The sequence below is a fragment of the Notamacropus eugenii genome, chromosome 7 (genome assembly GCF_028372415.1).
Source record: "Notamacropus eugenii isolate mMacEug1 chromosome 7, mMacEug1.pri_v2, whole genome shotgun sequence".
Lineage (NCBI taxonomy): Eukaryota > Metazoa > Chordata > Mammalia > Diprotodontia > Macropodidae > Notamacropus > Notamacropus eugenii.
The window spans coordinates 142,394,843-142,417,493 of NC_092878.1; the positions used below are offsets into that span (position 1 = coordinate 142,394,843).

Here is a 22,651-nt window from a genome sequence, read left to right on the forward strand (position 1 = left end):
TCAGATAAGAGATATAAGATGACTGATTATTTAACTAGTGTGCGGGAATAAAGTTCTTAACCATGTACGAAGCAACTATATGTATAAGTATGAAGCTCTTTAAAAATTATTTTGGTCTGTTTATTCCAACGGATCACTTGGCCAAGATTGCATAAAAACTTTGTCAACCGTCTTTGTTACCCCTTTAGCATCTGAAAGTAATGATATTAAACTTGAAAAAGGTTCTAAAATGTTACTAACTCAGATTCCCTTTCCCTTTCTTGGAATGAGCTTTGATAATTCTATGCAAAGGAAATGTCCAGACAATACTACTAGCCCCCATCCTCATGCCTGGCCCCTATGGATTCCCTCATACCAGTTCTGAAATGCTAAGTTTACTCATGTAAAAATCTTTACATGACTGAGCAGTGGAATCCATAGCACAACATAGTCTCTTCCTCAGGTGAGGTAACTTAGGGTAGGTAGCATCAAGTCAGTCTTCCTTAAAAACTTTAAATTCTCTCTCCCAAGTCAAGATGAAAAGAAAACCCACTTTTCAAATTAGCAAGTTAAGAGGAATATTCCATGTTACATGACCAGTATGACTGGGTTTTTCCTCCAGTCCCTACTAACTCTCATAAACGCCCTCAAAAGGAATCATGTACCAGATGTAGGCCAGTTCCAGATGGATGCAGAAGGAAAAAGAAAGCTCCAAAAGCATTGTAAAAGTCTTATGGGTTATCAGTGGGAAAAGTATTTACACAAACACAGGTATTGGTCATCTTGAGAAAGGCCATCACTTCACCAGAGATTTGGGATTTGGGAACCAAAAGGGGGAGAGGTAAAGGTGACAAGGTTTGGTAACTGATCAGCTCTGTGAGGGGATGGATAGTCAAGTACATCAAAAGGGTTAGGAGCCCAAGATTTTAGAAGAGTGGAAGCACTCCCCCAAAATGGAGACATTTGGAAGGTAGGTGAGCTTTGGCAAAAAGATAATGAACTTTTCTTTGAATGTGTTCAATTTCAGATGTCTCTGGGACATTAAATTTGAAATGTTTAATTGATAATTAATAATGGAGGTTGAATTTCTGGGGAATAAGCGAAAAGCTAATAATTAAACCCATTGGAACTGATGAGAACACTGAGAGAATATATAGAGTATAAGAATAAGAGGCCTAGGAGCTCACAGGGCCCTCAAAGGTCATGCAGTCCTAGACCTTCATGTTATAGATGATGAAACTCAGGCCAAAAGATCTGAGTTGCCCAGAAGTGGCAGGGTCAGCATTTTAAGCACCCAATGTCATGTCTCTTTTCCCTAGGATTGTTTGTAGGTCTTTGTTCACTTGAACAAATACAACGTTCAATATTCCAAGCGCACACAGGCCAATTGAAATCTGATCTCCTGGCCTTCCTCCAGAAGGGTTCCATTACTACTTTATCCTCATATTCAATGTATTTTCCCTCATTGTATCATTGTAGGTCTTGTAGGAAAAGAATATATAGATAGTCATAACCTCTCTCTAGTAGGAAACCCAAAGAAAACCAGAGAGGAGAAAATAGCTCCAAAGAGAGGGTGGTCAATAGTATCAGTAGGTTTCAGAGGCCAAGACGGATTAGGATGAAGAAAATGTTTTTAAACATGGCAAATGAGATAACTTGGTTTTTGAGAGAGCAGTTTCAGTTGGATAGAGGATAGAAAGGAGACTGCAAAAGGTCTGACTTGGCTGAAGTGACAAGATAAGAAGGAGAGTCACTGAGAACGGGTAGCTTTTGCAAGGAGTTTGGGTGAGAAAGGGAAGAAAAATATACAACAGTGACTTGAGAAGATGGGAGGATTACTATGAATTTTAAGGATAAAGGAAAACAGGACATATTTTTAAGTCACGGGGAAAGAACCTATAGATATAGAGAAGATGAAGAACAAACGTGGGGACAATATGCTGTAGAAGAGAGCTTCTTAAAGATTTTCCACTCATGATGCCTTCAGCACTTCTTAAACTGTGGGCTGCCACACACAGAACATGGCTTAAAGGTGAGACCATTATTTCTCCAAGGAAGTATGGAAGAAACATCAACTAAGTCAGGCAAAGAACAATTCCACATGCAAAATATGGCATGACACATCTGTATTATATTCATTAATATCTCCTTTAAATTGACTGGGGTAAATGGGGGAGGGCTACATAAATAACTGCCCTTGAGCAGTGATTCTCCAAGTGTAGTCCACAAATGCTTCCACATTCCTGAGGTCAAAACTACTTTCAATGACTGTAGTGAAAATATACTCAATAGGAAAGTATATGTAGAACCTATACAGAATTGTATGCAGTCGTGGGGAGGGAGGGGGGTAGTGGGGGATAGGTGGGGGGGGATAAAATCGCAATTGTATGGCAGTGATTGTTAAAAATTAAAAAATAAATAAATTTTAAAAAAAAACTTTTCAAAATAATACTAAAATTTTATTTGCTTTTTCCCATCCCTCTTCTCTCATGAATAAGCATATACTGGAGGGTCCCAGAGACTACATGATCTGTGAATGAGAGACTGACTTAATGCCTTGTTTGTAAAATTCGGCTCTTGTCTTACAAATGGGCGAATCTATGGATGTGGCTGCACTTGCTCTTCTGATGGTGTACTGAGTAGAAGCATTAATTATTCATCCAAGATGATCTTCTTTATATGAATACTTGGCAACAAATGCTATCAGTGCTGAAACATTTAGTGTATTTAATGACTTCCTTGAATTTCATGGCTTCTCTTGGAACAATTGTGTGGATATTTGTATTGATGGTACAAAGGCAATAGTGGGTAAAATTGCTGGATCTTTCATAAGAATCAAGGCCACAGCACCAAAATGTACCAGAAGTCATTAGATTCTTCACCACTGCACACTTACAGTAAAGAAAAAAAAATGCCAACTTTAAAATGTCTTTGATGAAGCAATAAAAATTATTCATTTTATTAAATCTCAACCTTTGCCTACATTTCTTTCCTAATATTCTGTGGGATGAGGTAGGGGGAAGAGAATACTCATCCAGGGCAGGAGATCGTAACCAGTTCTACTTGGCTCCTTTGGGTTTGACCTGGTAGCCACAGCTATCAGTCCTGTACTTCCTCAGGGATCTATCACAGCTGCACAGGCTGGTCTTATTGATCTTCGTGACTTTCATTTTTACCTTTGACCTTCTTGAGCTTGGGGCCCCCTCAGATCACCCTTTTCTTATGCCTTCAAGAAAGTGAATAGTTTTCCTGGTCCCACCTGCTGACATCTTCACTATAGGACCCAACCAGAAGCCATAGCCACAAGGAAGACAGCAAGAAGCTCAGAGGGGCATATGGACACGTACAACAACTTAAAAGCTTCATATACAGAAGTGAGCTTTGGAGGTGAAGCTGGACACCAAGCACTCATACTAGAAGAATCGGATCAAAAAGAAGGGTATTAGGATATCCTCAAGGTCAGGCAGAAGATCTGCCACAGCAAGAGTGAGGAGATCAACCCTGTGAAGCTAAGCCACCTGGGCTGGGCCAATGGCCAGTAAGCCTGGCAATCCCTCCAGGCTGTCTTGGCAGTCTAAGGAGCCTGTGCTTCAAACAAGTGTGACCTCGTCCTGCCCATCCCCCTGCTCTGAGCCTTGCCCCAAACCATATCTGTGTCTCCTTCCTTCCCTGCCCCAAAGCCCCAAGCAAAACAGTCACAAGGCTCAGCCATGGGCTGAATGAGGAGCTTTTTCACTGGGCGCCATTTTTACCTGGAAGAATAACAAACTGTGGTTATTCAGATTTCCGTATCTGGCAGATGAATTTGTCACCACTAGGAAAACAAGTGATGGTTATTTGCTGACAGTGAGAAAATTAAAACTTCCAAGTGAAAATAAGACTTTTGGTAAACTTGTATCCCCGTCATGATGAGCTTGATAATTTCCCAAGACTTAAAGACTTTCCTGATGAGATCAGCGGTGCTACTGATGAATTTGATTTCTTTTATATTGAATAATGAAATGTCAGAATTTGAAAGATCTACATAAATTGGCAAACAAATGTTTTCCAGATGACCAAAGCATAATGCTACAAAATTACACATGGGTGAAAAACCCATTCAAAGGGTAAAAGAGTACAACAGATATTAATGTAACAGATGACAGAAAATTCATTAATATAGTTTCAGATTCTGTATAACAGCTAAAGGTTATTACCTTTAAGAAACATGTCATATTTTAGTCTAAGATCAGCAAAAAAGAGTCAGTTATCTGAAAAGGCTTTAAAATAAAGAATCTCTTTTCCAATTATATATCAACATGAAGCTGGGTTTTCTTCATGAACTTCAACCAAAACAATAAAAAACAACAAATAAGTGGAGAAGCAGATAGAAGAATCCAGCTGTATTCTATTAAGTCAAACGTTAAAAGGATTTGTAAAAATGTAAAACACTGACATTGCTAACTAATTTTTTTTTGAAAATAATTATTATGCATAAAAAATTATCATTTTTCATTTCTAACATGGTAAATGTTGATAGATATAACTTATATAAGTAAAAGTTCTTTGATGTCCCCAATAATTTTTAAGAATATAAAGGGATCTTAAGATGAAAACATTTTGAGAACCTCTGCCTTAGGAGAGTTAACCCTTTCAGCTTCAGAACTTCTGCAAACGGGGGAAGAGGAGGTAGGCTGCTGTACTGATTGATGAGTATGTCTTATATATCAAGGAGACTAATCACGTTTTACTCTCTAGATATCTTCTCATGCTGCCACGGTGTTGTACACGTACCCTCCATACCTTCTTCCTTCCTAACAATTCCTTTCATGATCAAATATCAGCTGAGTGCTGCCAATACGACTAGAAAAGGAACGTGGCTGTGCTCCATGGCTCTGCTCACAAACAAAATATCCCCTCCCTCATCACATATATATGTTATCTTTCTTCTCTCACCGGAATGTAAACTGCTTGAGGACAGCGACACTTCTGTTTTCACATAGCCTGCACACTTAAGACAGTCCTTGATGCATGTTATAAAGTTATAAAGCATTTTCATTCATGAGATGAACAGAAGCACTTTTTTTTGCTTTAGACATTACAAAGTTTCGTTTCTAGAACTGTAACTGCCATAGGCTTACCTGGTGGTGTTATGTATGTCTTGTCATCAAAAATCTGTTCTCATTTCTCAGGCGTGGGTGCAAATACTGCGACTCCCTCTCCTCTATCTTCCTACACCTTACTCCCCCCTTCCACATACCTCATAGTCCAGCAATACTGGCCTCCTTATTCCTTGCACAATCACACCATGCTAGCTGTCTCTCATGCCTGGAATTCTCTCTATCCGAATTAGCTCCACCTCCTAGTGTCCTTCAAGTATCACCTGAAGTCCTACCTTCTGTAAGATGTCTTTCCTGATCCTTAATGCCTTCCCTCAGAGACTCTCTCCAATTTGCACAATGTTTGGGTATTTTCTCCCTCTCAGATTAGGAAGGTTGAGAGAAAGGACTGTTTTTACTTTTTCTCCTCTCTTTATTAAGGACTCAACAAATGCTCATTGGCTCAAACTCATGGCACAGGGATGAATGGAGAAAAAGAAAAGAGAGGAGAAATATATCACTATAACAATGAATCCTTTCCCAACTTTGGCACGTTAGACTGGATGAGTATACTTTGTTTTGGTTTTAAAGGTGGAAATACAGCGTTGTAGTGAGAAAAGTCAGGACGTGAACCTGACAACATGGGCACAAATCATTCCTCAGACCTCCTAGTTGTACGACCAAGGTGAAGTCACTCCTTTCTGTCTCATGCATGGTCTTTCACAGGCTCATTTACCGCATTATTGTTCGTGTCCTCTCTCTTAAACGTGCATATCTCAAGAGTCTGTCCCACATACATTTCTTTCCTATACACATATTTTCTCTAGGTAATCTCTTCACTTTTTATGGATTTAAGTATGATTTCCATGCAGATGAATCCCAAATAATCTAGAAATGCAGACTATATATCTGTGCTGATTTCCAAATTTTAACCGACAACTTGATGTGTCCTTAACAAAACCATTATCTTCTCCCTCTTCCTCACTTCCTTATTTTTGTAAAGGGTTCTTCCTTCCTGTCATACTGGCAACAACCACGGAGTCATCCTCATCAGTCTCACTGCCCCCATATCCAATCAGTTGGCACATCCTATTGATTCAAAGTCCACAATATGTCTCACATGCAACCCTTTCTCAACAATGACATGGCCAGCCCCTGTTTAGGTCCAATCATTACTGAAATACCCTCCTATTTGGTCTCCCTTACACAACTCTCTACCTTCTCCATACAGTTGACAAATGAATATCCTCATGTGTGTATATGAGATAAACACCAAGCTCCATTGTTGGGGGTTTAAAGCCTGTAACAGATGGATTCAACTTCCTTTCTAATCTTACTGAACCAACTCCTCTTTACACAAACTGTCTCACAGGAAAACTGGTCTGTGTACATTTCCTCACAAGTAACATTACTTCCTGCCTCCATGTCCACCACTATGATTTCCCCCAATTAGAATACACTCCTCTTTTTCCTCAGCCTCTCAGAATAACACTAAGCTGTCCTTTTGCAAAACTCCAAAGTCAGACATGTCAGACTTAAGATCCTATTACAAAATACTTAACAAAATAAATGAAAACACAACATCATGTTAATTTGTGATTTTTCTAAGGCAATATGCTGCCCAAAGGGATCTGGTTTCTAAGTTAGACACTACTGTCCCAAATTTGTTAGTGCCCCACTCATGCTATTATTTTCTATGTATTTTAAGCACTTTGCAAACCTTAAAGTTATATAAGAGTATAAGTTACTCTTTATTATCATCAACTCCAGCCATGTTGTTTTCTCTCACTCTATGCAAGTTCTCTGAGGGAAGGGGATTGCTTTGTTTCTGTATATCCTGATTATTTAACTGAATACTTAGCATGTCGTAAAAATATAATTAATGTGTGTTAACGCAATGGGTTATTCCTTCCTCAAGTCAAGTATCTGAATCTCCCATTATATTATATTCTCCATCAAATACAGGTAGGGTATGTTTGTTTATATAGATACATATATATAGATAGATAGATAGATAGATAGATAGATAGATATATCTTTATATATAATATATACACACATATATTAATATATACATATATACACATGTGTGTATATATGTATATGCATGTATAGGTATATGTGAGTATGTATATATGTATGAGTGTGTGTATATGTCTATGAGCATATGCGCACACACACACACACACACACACACACACACACACACACACACACACACACACACACACACACACACCAGTCCCACTTCCTACAATCAGCGTTTATGTGAGCTTAATATCTTAACTTAATCTCTCTGATAAAACTCATTTCACAGACAGCTTAAACTAGATGGCTTCTAAGGATGCTTCCAGGTCCAGATCTATGTTTTTAGGAACAGCTGACAAAACTATAATTTGACAAACTATATCTGTGACTGCCTAGGATGGTTTCCTTTAGTTGGCTAATGAATGAATACCTCACCTTTTTCTGCCAAACAAGAAACTGAAGAACTCCTGCTAAGGGAAGGATAGACGATACTTGGCAGTGGCTCAAGCCAAAGCCAGAAAATACACTTATCTATTACCACTAGAAGCTTGAGCAACTGGCATAGTATATAGTGGCACGTTAGAAACAAAGGGAACATCTTAGGTTTTCTGGATGTCATATGACAAAGATTAAGAATAAAACTGAGAGTAAACAATGAAAGGAAAAACAAAAATGACCTGGACAAATTATGGTTGAGTAAATTTTTTCCTTACCTTTCTCTTTGTGATCAGTTTGTTTGGTTTCTCTGTGTTTCTATTTGTGGACTCCTGCTTATGCATAGTTGGGAGTTGCTTGTGTTCCATTTTCTTTGGCTGGGACCCCTTCCCAGATGTCTTGGGGACATGAGAAAGGAAGGTTAGGTCTATCTTCACCACCAGGCTTTGGAGGAGAGGGGTATCCCTGAGTGACTTGGTGTCTCTGAAAGGCAAAAGGACCTTACTCCCAACAAGTTCTTCTTGAACAACTGAAGATGCTTTACAATCACTACTCCTGCTGCTACTGCCATGGGCAGCGCCTGTGTTCTGAATCTGGGGACTATTGGGGAAATGGTCCAGTCTCTGATCATCCATATTGTTTTTTGTGGGTTCAGGGTCCAAGGGTGTTTTCATAGGCACTGGGTGAGAATTTCTGTGCTTCTTCTTTTCACAAGGCGCTGACACAGACTTTAACTTTTCTTGTCTATCTCTGCAAGATTGAGGTCTCCCTTTCGTTTTGACTTTGGGTTTATCTTTGGAAGACTGGTCTTTTGACCCATGTGGAGGGACTGGCTCATTTTCCACCCTCAAGTTATCCTGAAAATCTTCCTGGACTGAAGCTTTCATAGGTTTTTTGGGTTGTTTTGAACCAACTGTCTGCCAATGTGGGGATGCACCAGTGCCTTGTTGTGTAACAGACTTTGGGTAGTTTCTCTTGCCAGGATGGGGAACTTCAGGAGCAATCCTGGGGGCTTTACTGGAACTGGAGGAGTGGGGCTCATTGGAGACAGAATGCTCATGACCATTGGTGTTACTGCTGCCTTGTCCCTGGACTTCTTGGGGTTGGAGCTGGGGCCCTGGTTCATTGAGGTTCTCTGCTGATACAGGTGGTTGAGTGACTTTGGTGAGCCAATTGTCCAGCTGCCATTTATTTGCTGTGGGTGGGTCAGGCTAAAAGGGAAAAACGGAAAAGTATCAAATTACCCCTGCTGACAATGATTTCCAGGGAGAAGGCAAACTTTCATTTGTTCCAGTGTTTATTCATCTATGACTGGATCATAGATATCCCATTTATTTATGTTCCTCTATTTCCCTTTTAATCCACCCAAGATATCTGCAGACTCTTGTTGTATCAAATACTAAATGGAATAAAGGATAATTAATTTCATGTATTATCTGGAAACATGTTTGTAATACAGGTAATTAACAGAACTTAAAAAAATAACAAAATAGAATTCCACGGGAAATCAGTAAAAGAAGTAGAAATTATGTAAGAAATAAAGCAGGAGGCATGACATGACCAGACCTTGAGTTATACAAGGGAGTAAGGTGTGGATCTGGGATGTCTTTTCTCTAGGGAACTCTGCGTGAGGAAACTCACTCTACCAAAGCAAGGCAGCACCTTCTCTGAAACTTAAAGGTCTTAGAGGTGCCTCTAACTCGGAGAAGCTGAGTAACTTGTCAACGGGCACACAGCAAATTTGAGGAAGCATCAGGACTTGAACTCAACACTTCTCTAGCAATGATGCCAAAATGACTCTCCAAATATGTTACAGGGCAGAAATTATCAAATATCATTTGACTTTGATTAAGAAACAGAAAAGTAGATCGTGGGAAGATAAGTATGATGCAGAAGCAATCAAATACATTAGCATTGTGCCTGAAAAACATGAGAACGTAAGTGACTAGGGTAAAGACTACCTACTCAATAAAATCTACTTGAAAAACTGAAAAGCTTTTTGACACCCATATCACATCCCACAACAAGCTAAAAAAAGAATAAGGTGTCTAAATGTAGGTAGTCACCTAAAAATTAGATGTCAGGGAAAATTCTTATTCAAGTAAGAAATTGAGGTACTGTAAATAGAACATTTTAAATATATAATTTTTTAAAATTGCATAAAGTCAGTGGGATAAGAATAAGAAAATTTTGACAGGGAAAAACATCCTTACCAAATAGCAACAGTAAGTCTTTATGATCAACATAAGAAGGAAATAAAACTGAGAGTCATTCTGCAACAGATACGAATTCAAAGGATATGAATGAGCAGCTTTCAAAGAAAAAATACATAATTATGTGAAAAATGCTCAAAAATACCATTGAGAGAAAGGCAAGCTAAAATATCTCTGAAGTTTCACTTCAGACACATTCAAATAGGCAAATAAGATGAAAATATTTAGGATTGGAGAAATTATGGGAAAAAAACCAATACTTTGTTGATGGAGTAGTGAGCTGCCGCAATCACTCTGTAACTGGAAATTATGAGACAAAAATAACCTAACTGGTGATACTTTTTGCACCAGAATTCCACTACAAGGTACATGCTCTGAGGACATTAAAGACAGAAACTTTCCATAAATACTAACATATTCACAGAAGCAACTGCAATTATTTTTATTCAGAATTGTAAAAAAAAGATGAACATTTTCACATACAAAAGAGGAATGAAAAAAAGGCCCAGTATAAAGCTGTAACCCTGACTATAACTTGCAGTTCTTTTTTTCAGAAGTTCAATTTCTTTTCTGAACATAAGGTAAGTATTCTATTTTCCTATTCAGTTAATGTGGGCATTTTATACTTTTGTAAATATGAATCCACTTCATCTAGATTGCCACTCTTCAACCTTCACCAGGCTTCCCAGGACTTTCTCTACCATGGGACAGGAATCTTTTCATCTTAAAAGCTCAGTCCATCCCTGGACTACTACTCATATTGGAAGTACTCTCGTCTCTCTAAGAGGCCTCCCCTTCTGATTATCTGGTCATATATATATATATATATATATATATATATGTGTGTGTGTGTGTGTTTATAGAGTGAGGAGATGATATCTCTCTACTAATTACTGAATGGAACTAGAAGGGAATTCAAATATCTCTCAGCTGTACATGGCACCTTTAAGAAAACTGACAAGATACTGGGTCATATAGATCTCAATAAAGAATATAGGAAAACAGCAACAAAAATGTTACTTGCAGATCATAAGACAATAAAAAAATCTATTTGATAAGGGACCTCAAAGAAAGAACCTCAAAGTAATTACTGGTTATATGACACCAAAGAACAGTTATGATAGGTCAAAGAACAAACTCTAAAAACAATAAAAAATGTCACCTGAGAAAATGACAATCATGAATCAACATACCAAAACTTATGAAATGCAATTTAAGATGAAAATTTATTTCTCTAATAGCTTTCATTGACAAGAAAAGACCAAATCATAAACTGAGCATGCAATTAAAAAAAAAAGCCCTAAAGAAAATTCCCAACTAGATAACAAGCTAGGAAGTATTAAAAATTATAGAAGAAATTAATAAAATCAATTTAAAACTCCATTAAATTGACCAATCACCATTTTAAAAATGAGGAAACTAAGGCTGAGAGTGCTTTGCCCCCAGTCACATAGCTAGTAAATGTCTCAGGCAGGATTTGAACTCAGGTTTTTCTGGAGGCCAAGTCCAACATTCTTAATACCATACCACCCAACTGCCTACAGCAAAAGAGTTTTTAAAAGCATTCTCAAGATATTGCCAAATCCCCTGGCTTAAGAACCTGTCTTTAAAGGATATTAGACTGCAGAAATGGCATGAAAAGATTTAGTTTATGCCCCATACTTTAATGTGTGGCATTAAATTATTTTTAAAAAGAATCCCTGACACCTCATTCTTGACTCAAATTTCTGACTGCAGGTTTGCGTGCCCAAGGAGTAATCCCCATGTAAGCAACCGCCTTGCTTCCACTAACTAATAAACATGGTCTATATGTCTTCCCCTTTACTATGTGTGTTTCTGAAATTTGAAAGAAATTTGAGAGGTATTAAAACAAGGACTTTATTTTTAAAAAGGGAGGTAGACAGGTGGCTTAGTGGCTGGAGCACTGGTTCTACAAGGAGGACCCAAGTTCAAACATGGCCTCAGATACTTACTAGCTATGTAACCCTGAGCAAGTCACCTAACCCTGACTGCCTCAAAAAGTAAAATTGAAGTTTTTCTCCTAAATAGTTAAAGCTCTATGAACAGCTAATTTTTTTTAAATGATGCTTCCAACAGCTAACTAGCATCTGTAGGGGTCATTCTATGCCCCGATAAGGAAGACTGAAGCTAGGTAAATAAGTAAAACCCATTCCTACACTGTGGAGCTGGCAAGTCTGTGTTGAATAGGAAAAGAAATGCTTCTCCCCCGGGATGAGACAGATGCAGAGCATCCATAGCAGAGGGGCAGAAGGTTGCACCTGGGATGCTGGGTTTTCTGCAGCATAGGGCACCGTACCTCAACTGCAGGAGGTTCTGGAGGCTCATTCTCTTCACTGTCACTGGAGCTGCTTTCACTCTCGGAGTCTGAAGAGGTGTCGGAGTCAGTGGTGCTCTCTGATTCGGTATTGCTGGAATGTGCTGAAACCACACTGTCTGCAAGAGACTGCGGAACACTGCAAGGCAATGGGAGAAAATGAGACAGCAGCATGGGGGCATCTCCCTTTCCTCTCCCATCTTGTACCCACTTCTCTCAGTTTTCTTTTGGGGGGAGGGGAGGGAGGGCAAAGTAATAAACATCCCTTGCAAATATAATGGGGCCCTTTATTATCAAAAGAGATCAAAAATACAGCTGTAGAGCTAAAAGGCACTTCAAGGGCCACCCAGTACAAACTCCTCATTTTACAATAAGGAAACTGAAGCAAAGGCCAGCTAAGCGATCCCCCCCCCCCCACACAAATGCTAAATATGGGAAATGGAAAATACTAGTCCTTGCTTTAAAAAAATTGTGAGGGGTAAGCTACAAACCCAGATCTTCTGGGATCTTTAACCTTTGGATTTGAATTCCACAAATGAAATACTCCTTTTTAGGGCAGTTCATTATTATAAGAGCTTATTACTAAAGAATTCCTAAGAACTTAATATTCATTAAAAATGTTTATTTTTTAAGGCAACTGAAATAACATCAAATTTTTAAAAAAGAAAAAAGTGCTAACATTTGATGTTTTTTTTTCTTCTAAGAACTATGGTATGGTATAAAGAACCATTTGTAAATATTATGACGCTGGAAGACGAGTTGAAAAACCAGTCACTTAACAGGTCAATTTCTGCACAATGAAAAGACCAAGAACTGTGTCCAATGTGCAGGTTGTGTTCACACACACACACACACACACACACACACACACACACACTTGTTGAAGTCATTCAACTTCCACAACAATAGCAGATGATTCAGCAATCATTCCATTACTACTCAGTGTGTGTGACACCAACAGAGTGACAAAGGAGAAAGAATAAAGTGTTGTCCCCAAGGTATATATAACTAACCAGTATCTTGAAGGCTTCCAAATATTCTTAAAGGAATTTCAAAAGGTAAAAAAATCATTTTTCAAACAGACTTAAAAAAACGTTTCTCACATTTTCTTCTGAGAGAAAACGTAATGTTCAACAGCCAACCTTAAAACTTTGCTTTTAGAAGTTAATTAAATCAAAAGAAAGAGTGATGATTTCTCCACTGGCGACAACGCACCGTCAAGCAGATGGATAATGTTGCTATCTGAATATGTTACAGGATCTTAATGTAAAATTAAGAGGCCTTCATCGGATAATTATTACAAATATCATCTACAATTATTGGCATGTTAGCTATGTGTCTATGCTAAGTAAACCTGGTTCATTAAGTCATGACTTTTCTTTCAGGGGGACCAGTGAATTTCATTTTAGTCTCGGAGCTTTCCTTTCCAAGGTGCTACATCTCTAATTTACACTTATTTATTATCAGTTAATTGTCTGAAAGGTCATGGGCTCAATTTCAAGCTTCAAAAGAACCGGTAACAAGTCATCTGATTTAGTTCCCTTTCTTAAAGGCTATCAAACATTTCCCAGAACAAAATATTGAAGTGCACTAAGTCTTTTTAATTTTTCTCATTAAGAAACTGAAAGGTATTTATTTAAAAAAAAAAAACAAACCTAGGTTTCTTTTATCTTTTACTGTTTAATATGGGTGTCAAGTGAAGAAAGATGCCCACAAATGAATTTCCCAAGTTAAGCCTAACTAACCAAGCACAGTAAAAGAACCAGGTTAAACTTAAACAGCGCTCAGACCCTGTCCAGTTCACCTAAACCCACTCTAAGAACAGACACTAATATACAGAATGTCTGAACTAGCTGAATCTCTCAAAAATTTAAAAAAATATATTCTGGCCATTTTCTGTAGGATATCAAGATTTCTACAGATGCGAGGGGAAATACAGTACCTTGCAGGAGCAGACGAAGAAGGGGGCTTCTCGGAGGCCTAAGTTTTTATAAAGAGACAGGGAAAGAGGAAATTGGGGGAAGAAATAGAGAATTGGTTAAGTTAATGCAACTTAGGACATAGCAAGTTATATGGACTTAAAAGGAATTTCTGTTTTATGTCACGTAAAACTTACTTGCTGCTCATCACCACTGTCTTCGCTGTCGCTGATCTGAAGGTCATCTTCTAACATCCTAGAAAACGGAGAGAGACAGAGACAGAAATTTTAGTTTGCAAAACAATCTCTACTATATTTCTGATCTTATTAAAACTTACATGATGTATCTATGGTAAACATTAAAAACAAGCAATAGGAACTTTGTTTCGAGGTTAACAATGATGGAAGCCAAAAGCCTCAAGGTCCCTACTTTCTTTTTCATTATTAGTAGGGAAAGTGCCTTTTAATATTCTAAGCATGATGTTTGTCAATTTGGTTTTTTCTTAAATCCTCAAAGGTTTAAAATGGCATTAAGACTTTAGGGACATGCTAAACACTCCCTAATAATTCACTAAGAACAGTTTTTGATTTTGCCATGTGCAACTGAAATTTAAGCACTAGAAAACAGGAAAAGAGGTAAGACCCATAGAAAAACTAATCAGAGCCCTGGTGAACCATTTAAATGAAATTTATTCTTTAACTATGTGAATTTCAAGAATATGGTAAACATGTATAGTGCCCCAGTTTTCCTGTGCAAACCTTACAAATCTATAATTATATTTGTGTGTAAATTCAAATATCAACATGTAAACTATTTCCTTCTTCATGGAAAAGTCATCAAGTCAAGTGTAGAAGCAAATGAATCAGTTCCGTCATTTTGAACAGGGTAGAGAACAATCTGTGGAACTCAGGACTAGAACCTTTTCCCTCAAAAGCACCAGAATTTAAGTTCGAATGAACAGACCGTTGTTTCAATTTTTCACTTTCCTTACATAAATACAGGCAAATAGCTCAGTCTAGTATCTATCTGACAGGATTTTGCCATACTGTATACGGATTAAGGCAGGAAAAGGGGTGAGAAAAATATATTACGATAAAATCAAAGTCCTAGGGTAATCTAATATTTAAGGAAATAGTAACTTACCCAATGGGCAGACAGTTCCACATTTAAAAAAAAAAAGATACTCTAGTTTCTGCAAATCTACTAATTAAAGAGAAGGCAAATCAACAGTAAAGGTGGCAGAAACAGAATCCCAATTTGAAAGGTTCATTTCCGATCATCTTTATGAGAAAAGAGATGAGCAGATTAGCCAACTTTCTTTCAAGATAATTCAGAGGAATCTCAGGTATTTCAGACCTAAGTTGGTTATAATAACTTTTTTTTTAATTCCATCTCACGTGTTTCTTTTATAACCTTCTCCTCTCTCCACTACAGAGTTCCCCATGCATATATAGACATGAATGAACAGATTTGTATTTGCTGTTCTTATTTCTACCACTGCTAAATTTTCTTGGCATTAATTATGACCGACAGGCAATAAGTGTGGCTTACTGGACAGAGACCTAGTCTGAAAATCAAGAGGATCCAGATATATCTTGCTGTTGACAGATAATAAATGGCTAGTTAACTTCTCAGTGCTCCAGGCAACCCAATAAGATAAGTTATAGACAAGCTGTTAGGATGTGACAGCCAATCAACAAATAGCTTCTTCCTGAGAATACATGCTTCTCTTGCTTGAGTCCAGAATCCCAGAAGTCCCTGAAATGTTAACACTGTTAGACTTCCTAAGCATTTAGGGGCCCCCATGAGACCTCAAGGGACTGGGATCAGGGGAAACACAAGCCTGCCTTAAAGGACAAACCTACCATCCTCTACCGTTGAATGAAACCTCACCAGTGGTTAACATACCGCCATTCCCTCATACTTTCCCTATTTCGATACTCCTGACAGCTGAAGAAAAAACCCTACTTCCTCAATTCTTGCTGCTAAAATTCATTCCCACCCACTTCAACCCCACCCCACAAAAATCATACTATAGAATTTCCCATCATGCCATTTGGTATCTGTATTCCATAATAAATAAGCTTCCTTTCATTTTAGACCTCTTTTTCTCTTACTCATAGAATCTTTTGGATCTCTTGAGATGTCACTGTATCCCTGGCCCATCCTTTTCAGAGTTGGTTGTACCTTCTCTGACCCACATTTCTCATTCTCTTCCAAACCCTTGGCAATCTGACTCCAGCCTGATCAGTAACCTGATCACTTTATCCAAAGTGAACCATAATCTCTTTTATTATCAAATCTGATGGCCTTTTCTGAAACCTCATCAATCTGGACCTGTCTAAAGCACTTGACAGAGGACTACTTTTTTCCCCTTTTATACTCTTTTCCTTGGAGTTTTCATGACACTTTTCTTGGTTTTACTACCATACTGACACTCCTTCTTAAGTCTGATTTGCTAGGTCTTCATCTACACCTCTCCCCCAAAAATGTATTCCCCAAGGCCTCACCCCTCTTTTCTTCTAGAATTTTAAAAAATATTTCAGAGGGCTTTTTTTTGTATTTCCCAGAGTGCTCTCATTAATATATCTACAAGTATCACCTTTATGCAACTGATTCTCAGATCTATATACATCTAGCCCTAGAATATTTTCTGACCTCCAATTAGCCATTGGACATTCTGAATTAATGTTCCATAGCTATATCAAAGCCATTAAGTTCAAAACAAAAATCATTATTGCTTCCTGAAATCAAACCTTCCTTCAAACTTCACCAGCGTTACCAATGGCAAAACCATCCTCCAAGTCACCAAAGTTTACAGCTCAATGTTATTCAACTGCTCAATCTCATTCAGCCCACACATCCAATCAGCTATCAAATCCAGTTATTTCTCCCTTCACAGCATCATTCCTACAAACCTCCTTCTCTGTTCTCTCACCTTAATTCAGGACCTCATCAACCTGTACTATTATAATACCCTTCCAACTGGTTTTTGTGACTTCAGTCCTTCCGTATTCTAATACATCCTCCATGTAGTGGCCAAAGTAATTTTCCTAAAGAACAGGTTTGACCACATCGTGTCTACTCCACACTTACTTAATAAAACCCACAGTGGCTTCCTGTTACCTCAAGAAGCCAACATGCATTTCTTTGGCATTTAAAGTTCTCCACAACCTGGCCCCTTCCTATTTTTCTACTCTTCTTGGACATTACTTCCAAGCATGTACTCCATGGCATGGTCTAAACATACTGGACTGTCCCTCACTCGGATAGGATCACTGTGTGCTAAGGTTGTTCATCTTCTCCCCTGCCCCCCACACCTATCCCTATGGGTTAGGTTCAATCGTTCCCTCATAGGCAAAGAAACAGTCCTCAAGAACTGACTAGTCCAGGGGTCTAATGTTCTTCCCCAATCCCCCAGCTCCCTGGTGGCTTCTTGACATATTCATGTGACTTCCTGATCTAAGATCCCATGAGGAGCTGGCTTGATGGATATTACCAATACCTACCTGTATCAATGGCATTATAGTCTGAACTACTAAATCCATTGAGAGCTATTTATAAAAATAGTCTATATATGGTCTACTTTTGTATGTTGTATATAGCCATATACCGCAACAATATAAAATAGTATCAGTTAATCTAACTGCAAAGAGCTAACCCCAAATGTACACTGGAATTCACATTGAAAGTATATGAATTTACTCAAGCAAACAAAAAAGTTCCACATTTTTAAAGACCATCTAATTGTTTTTATAAAAGGGACTACAGCTTAATTCATCTAACCCCGATAACCTGTCTCTTAAAATTTAAGATGAAGCTTAATAATTTGAAGGTAATTTATTTCATCTTTATCATCAGGTTTGTCCCTGTCCCAAAATTTTTAGAGCACAAATATGGTTTTCTTTGGTCTTACTTAGCATGTTAACAGCTGAATAAGTTAATCACATTTGATGTTACTGGATGGTACACTTTTTTTGTTGGTATACTTTTTATTTTTAGAAAATTATTTCTTAAGCTCTTTTAAAAGAAAATTGTGAAGAACTGTCTGTAGGGGGATGATATAGCAGGAAGTTGGTCATGAGTCAGAACAGACTCATTCTTACTGCTCCATTGTTATGGTATATAAGGATGTAAGGTATGTAACTTAACATTAGGTCAAACCACTTGTTTCCTGGAAGCTTTTGGAATATAAGGAACATTACAAAGCAATAAGTTGTTTTATAAATATCATAGATTATAAGTAGGTATAAAAACTCTGGCACCATTGATCTAGAGCTATATGAGAACCATCACTAATTGCTAATCCAGTCTGCTGTTGTCAACTGATTGTGGAACTCACATGAAGGATTTCACTCAGCTGAGCCTGAGATGACCCGCTAAGACTCATCTTTGCAAAGCAAGTGCTATTCTGCATTGACAGAAAAAGTCCCTTAACCAATGAAACGCTGAATCCGAAGCAACAAAAGTGACCAAGTGATTGCTGAAAGTTTTCTATTAATATCAGCAATCACTGACAAAACCTAGAATGTGCAACCATGAAACTGTACTTTCTCATGAATGTAAGCTTTTAAAATCCAATGTTACTTAAAATGTTTCTGAGGTTTATAAGCCCTGAAATGTAGAAATTCCTCAATGACTGGGTGAAGACCTTGAATTCCATTTCCTTTCAAGAAATTTTTTTAAATCTAACTTTGCTTTATCCTAAGCCTGACACAAGTAATCAAACCAAAAATAAATATACTTTTTGTGATCCTTTCCTCTCTCTTACAAGGCATCAGTATCTAACTACTATATTTAGGCTTTAAAAGATAGAAGAATTATAAAATTATAAAATAAAAGTGCACATATATTAATTATAATGATCAAGACAGAAAAAGATCTCAAGTATTGGAGATTAAGTAATCTTTTGAGTAGCAGTATAAAATAGTATCACAATCTAATTGCAAAGAGTTAACCCCAAATTAAAGGCTCAAGAAAATCTTATATTTAAATATATTTAGATGAGTATCTACAGCATCAAAATACCCTTTAAACCCCTTCCTCAGTGAACACACTTGGGACACTTACGATGTTGCTGGCTGAGAATTAGAGCAGGTTTTTGAAGATGTACCATGCTGTTCTGTGAAAAGAGAGAGAAATATGTTAAGGATAAACCAACGAACAGTCACTATTCTTTGTACCTCATCTACCACATCTATAAAATGGGTGATAAAAATGTGTCTGTTTCAAAGCTCTGTGATGTGCCAATTTTTAGATTAAAAATGACAATGTATATAAAGCAATGTGAAAACCTTACAATGCCATATAAACACCGGTTATTATAATTACACAAATTTGTGCTATTGTTGTAAGGGCAAAAGTTAAATTACTTGGCCAAGGTCACAAAATGAAAGAATCAGGGCGCCAACCTAGTTTTCTGACTACTTAAATACCATAATTACTTAACTTTTTTTTTGAAATGCAAAGCAAATCCTATAGTAACACAATCACAATTTTCTATCACAGTGAAATTTAATTATCATGAGTACTTCGCTAGATATCATATTCTCAGCCTCTAGATCCATTACCCTGAGGTGTCTCCATCTCTGCTTTCCCTTTCCTTGTTTCATTTACTACTTCCCATCCCCCAAGCTAAAAAAAAGCAGCAAATTTGATAACAATGAAACGAGTGAATTTAACGGAGGAAGTGAAAGAGAGTAGAGAGTTTGCTAAAGGTTTTTACTCTTTTGTTTTCCTTTCCTTTCAAGATCTAGGGGAGTACATATCCGTGTGTGTATGCTGACTTTTGGACGCTTGATTAGGAAACAAGACTGATTTATAAAAAGGTCTGGGAAAAGCTGTGGCTACCTGCCTCTTTCTTGAAAACAAGCTTTAAAATTTTAAGTGCTCATGAAGCAAAGTCCAAGAACACTCACAGAGACAAGAGAAATCACTGCTAAAAACAGTGCCTGGCATATAGTAGGCACATAGTAAATATGTATTGACTTGACTTGGTTATACCTGGCTATCCCTCATAAAATACAAATCAGCAGGACTATTCCTGCATGGTGGCAGATGGCCAGGGTTCTGCTCTCAGGAAGGCAGAGCTTGGTAGATGGCATGAATGTGGGACATCTAAGCTGCAAGAGGGATAAATGTCCTAAAGATGTCCATATTAATTCCAGTACCGATACGGTAAGGCCCCAAGGAGTGGGTGACCACAACATTACCTAGGAAAGGCTAAAACTAACCCAGGCCAGAAACAGAATAGGCCTGAGTTTCTGTGTTAACCACTGGTGGAGCCAAGCAACTGAGCCAAGCAAGCTTGAGCAAGACAGGGAAAGACCAACGTCCAAAAAGAGAAATGACAGTAAGGAGATACTATTTGGGTTTATATTCATAGTTTTTCTCCTTGCCTAAGGTAATAATTTTCTATCTCTACTATGAAACCTTACTAATAAATTTAATCCAATCAGAAACAATGATAGTCAATTTCCCTTTGTAACAATGTGCTACAAAGTTTGACTTACTGTGGTTCTGTAATACAGATTCGATGTGCTGAAATTCCTGGAAAACAACAAAAGTTCACATTAATGATTTTAGGAAGATTCATGAACCTTATAAGTACAAAGCTATCATAATACTATTGGCTAATATAGAAAAATTATTTCATTTTTTGAAAGGAGGTGGTTTTATAGCGTATATTTTCTATAAAAATGCTCATTTTTTTTGCTTTCTTGGCTATTTTGTAAAATTTGAATCACTAACAATCTTCACCTTAAAAATGCAAATGAATTACATACAGTAGAAAACAGAAGAGTGCAAAGAAAACTGAGTTGGAGCATAATTAGATATATTTCTGATATATCTTCTAGGCACAAATCATGGAGAGCAACCACTATGCCATGGGATTCATTATCAAAGGAAATACAAAGTATGATAAATTTATTATGCTAGCCCAAAGGGAATATCAAGGAAAAGTTAAATTAAAATTCAGTAAATTTAATAATACACTAAATACAAATTAAAATATTATCTAATATTTACTTTAAGGCAATGATTTACCTTAAAAAGAGCCAGAAAGTACAAATGTCCATAGAGAAGTTACAACTACATTTCATTAAATACTAACACTATTTTAAACACATATTTTAATAGTTTAAACACCAGTCTTTAAAAACAAGTATAAAATAGTTGGATGAAACCCATGAGATTGCTTGAATTGAGGCAGGCAACGCCCATACACCCATTCCAGTCAAAGCAAAAATAGTACTAGATGAAATGATGTTCAAGAAACTTTATGAGAAACAAGAGTAAGTCGTGTCATGTACCACAGAACTGCATTTAAAAAATCAGTCAGAAGTCTAGAGGCAATAGGAAAAGGAGCCCAAGAAAAAAGTCAATGACAATCCACAAGGCAGGACACTCTTAGCTCTTGACCACAGAGTACTCTAACCCAGCATGACTCTGTTACGTAGAGGCACCAGGAACAGAGGACTTTAAGAAAACCTGTGGCTAACTGGACACACATAGGTTGGATCTTAGTAGCCAATGCCTCAAAGGTCCAAGGGAGCCAAAAGCTACCAGGGTACTAAGCACAGTCACCCACCTGTAATAGAGATCAGCAAAGAAAGACAGTGCTGAAATCCAGCAAGGTTCATTACCCCAGTAAAAGTGATGGCAGAGCCTGGGCCATGAACAAAGTCCCAATTCAGCAATTAATAAAATAGGAATGAACAGAAGATGAAACTAAGCACTCAAAAGAATCTATACAGAATCAGAAATAACCAAAAAATCCAAATTAGAAAAAGTCACACCACAAAAGAGATAAGTAGAGGCTCAAAGAAAAAAAAGTGGGTTTTCCACTAGAACTAACTAGAAGAAATGGACAAGAACTTTTAAAAATAAAAACTCTAGCGGAAAGAAAATTAATCATTTGGAACAATTTATATAGTACGAACAATACTGTGTAGAAGGGAAACTTTTAAAGTTGCAATGACCAACTATGATTACAGAGGGCTGAGGAGGGAGCATCCTTAGCAGGGCAATGTGTTCAATGTACCGAAGAAGATGGACATCTTGAAAGTTGGTCTCGGGGGACATTTGTTTTCCTTAAATCTGCATATTTTGCCAAGAGTTTTATCTTGTTTTCATTGGGTAGGTGATAGGGGACAAGAGGTTAGAGAGCTAAGTACATGTTAGAGTAGCCAAAAAGAAAGGAAAATAAAATGCAGAAAAGGGAAGCATTGGAGCATTTTTTCCAAATGCACAGAAGAAAACAGAAGGAAGGTGAGAAGGAATGGCAGATAAGCAGAACAGCTTTTAAAGTTACACACTGCTGTATTTAATAGGAAAGTAAGTGTAGAACCTATATAAGATTGTACACCATCTCAGGGAGGGCGTGGGGAGGGACAGGGAATGAGGGGGAGGGAAGGGAAAAAAATCTAAGATATATGGAAGGAATTGTCGAACACTGAAAACAAATAAAATAATTTAATTAATAAAAAAATAAAGTTACATGTTGCATTTATGACATTTAAAAAAGAAAAACAAACTATAAATATTAGTTTGGCAATTTCATGTACAATATTTTCTTTTCCGCTATGTATTTGGAAATGTCCATTTTATTTTATATCTGTTAAGTTCAGAATGAAAATAGAGTAGTTTAATCATTTTTAAGTG

General features: G+C 37.4%; 1 protein-coding gene across 12 annotated transcripts in view; it reads right to left on the bottom strand.

Annotated features, from left to right (window-relative positions):
* Positions 1-22,651, bottom strand: part of AFF1 (ALF transcription elongation factor 1) — a 168,134-nt gene that overhangs the window by 18,523 nt on the left and 126,960 nt on the right. For all 12 annotated transcript variants that reach the window (XM_072622540.1, XM_072622538.1, XM_072622537.1 and 9 more), the window contains 6 exons: positions 20,500-20,536; positions 19,058-19,109; positions 14,185-14,242; positions 14,011-14,048; positions 12,051-12,207; positions 7,799-8,731 (listed from right to left, as the gene is read on the bottom strand). In XM_072622540.1, the coding sequence (XP_072478641.1) occupies positions 7,799-8,731; positions 12,051-12,207; positions 14,011-14,048; positions 14,185-14,242; positions 19,058-19,109; positions 20,500-20,536 (1,275 nt within the window). The remainder of the gene's footprint in view (positions 1-7,798; positions 8,732-12,050; positions 12,208-14,010; positions 14,049-14,184; positions 14,243-19,057; positions 19,110-20,499; positions 20,537-22,651) is intronic.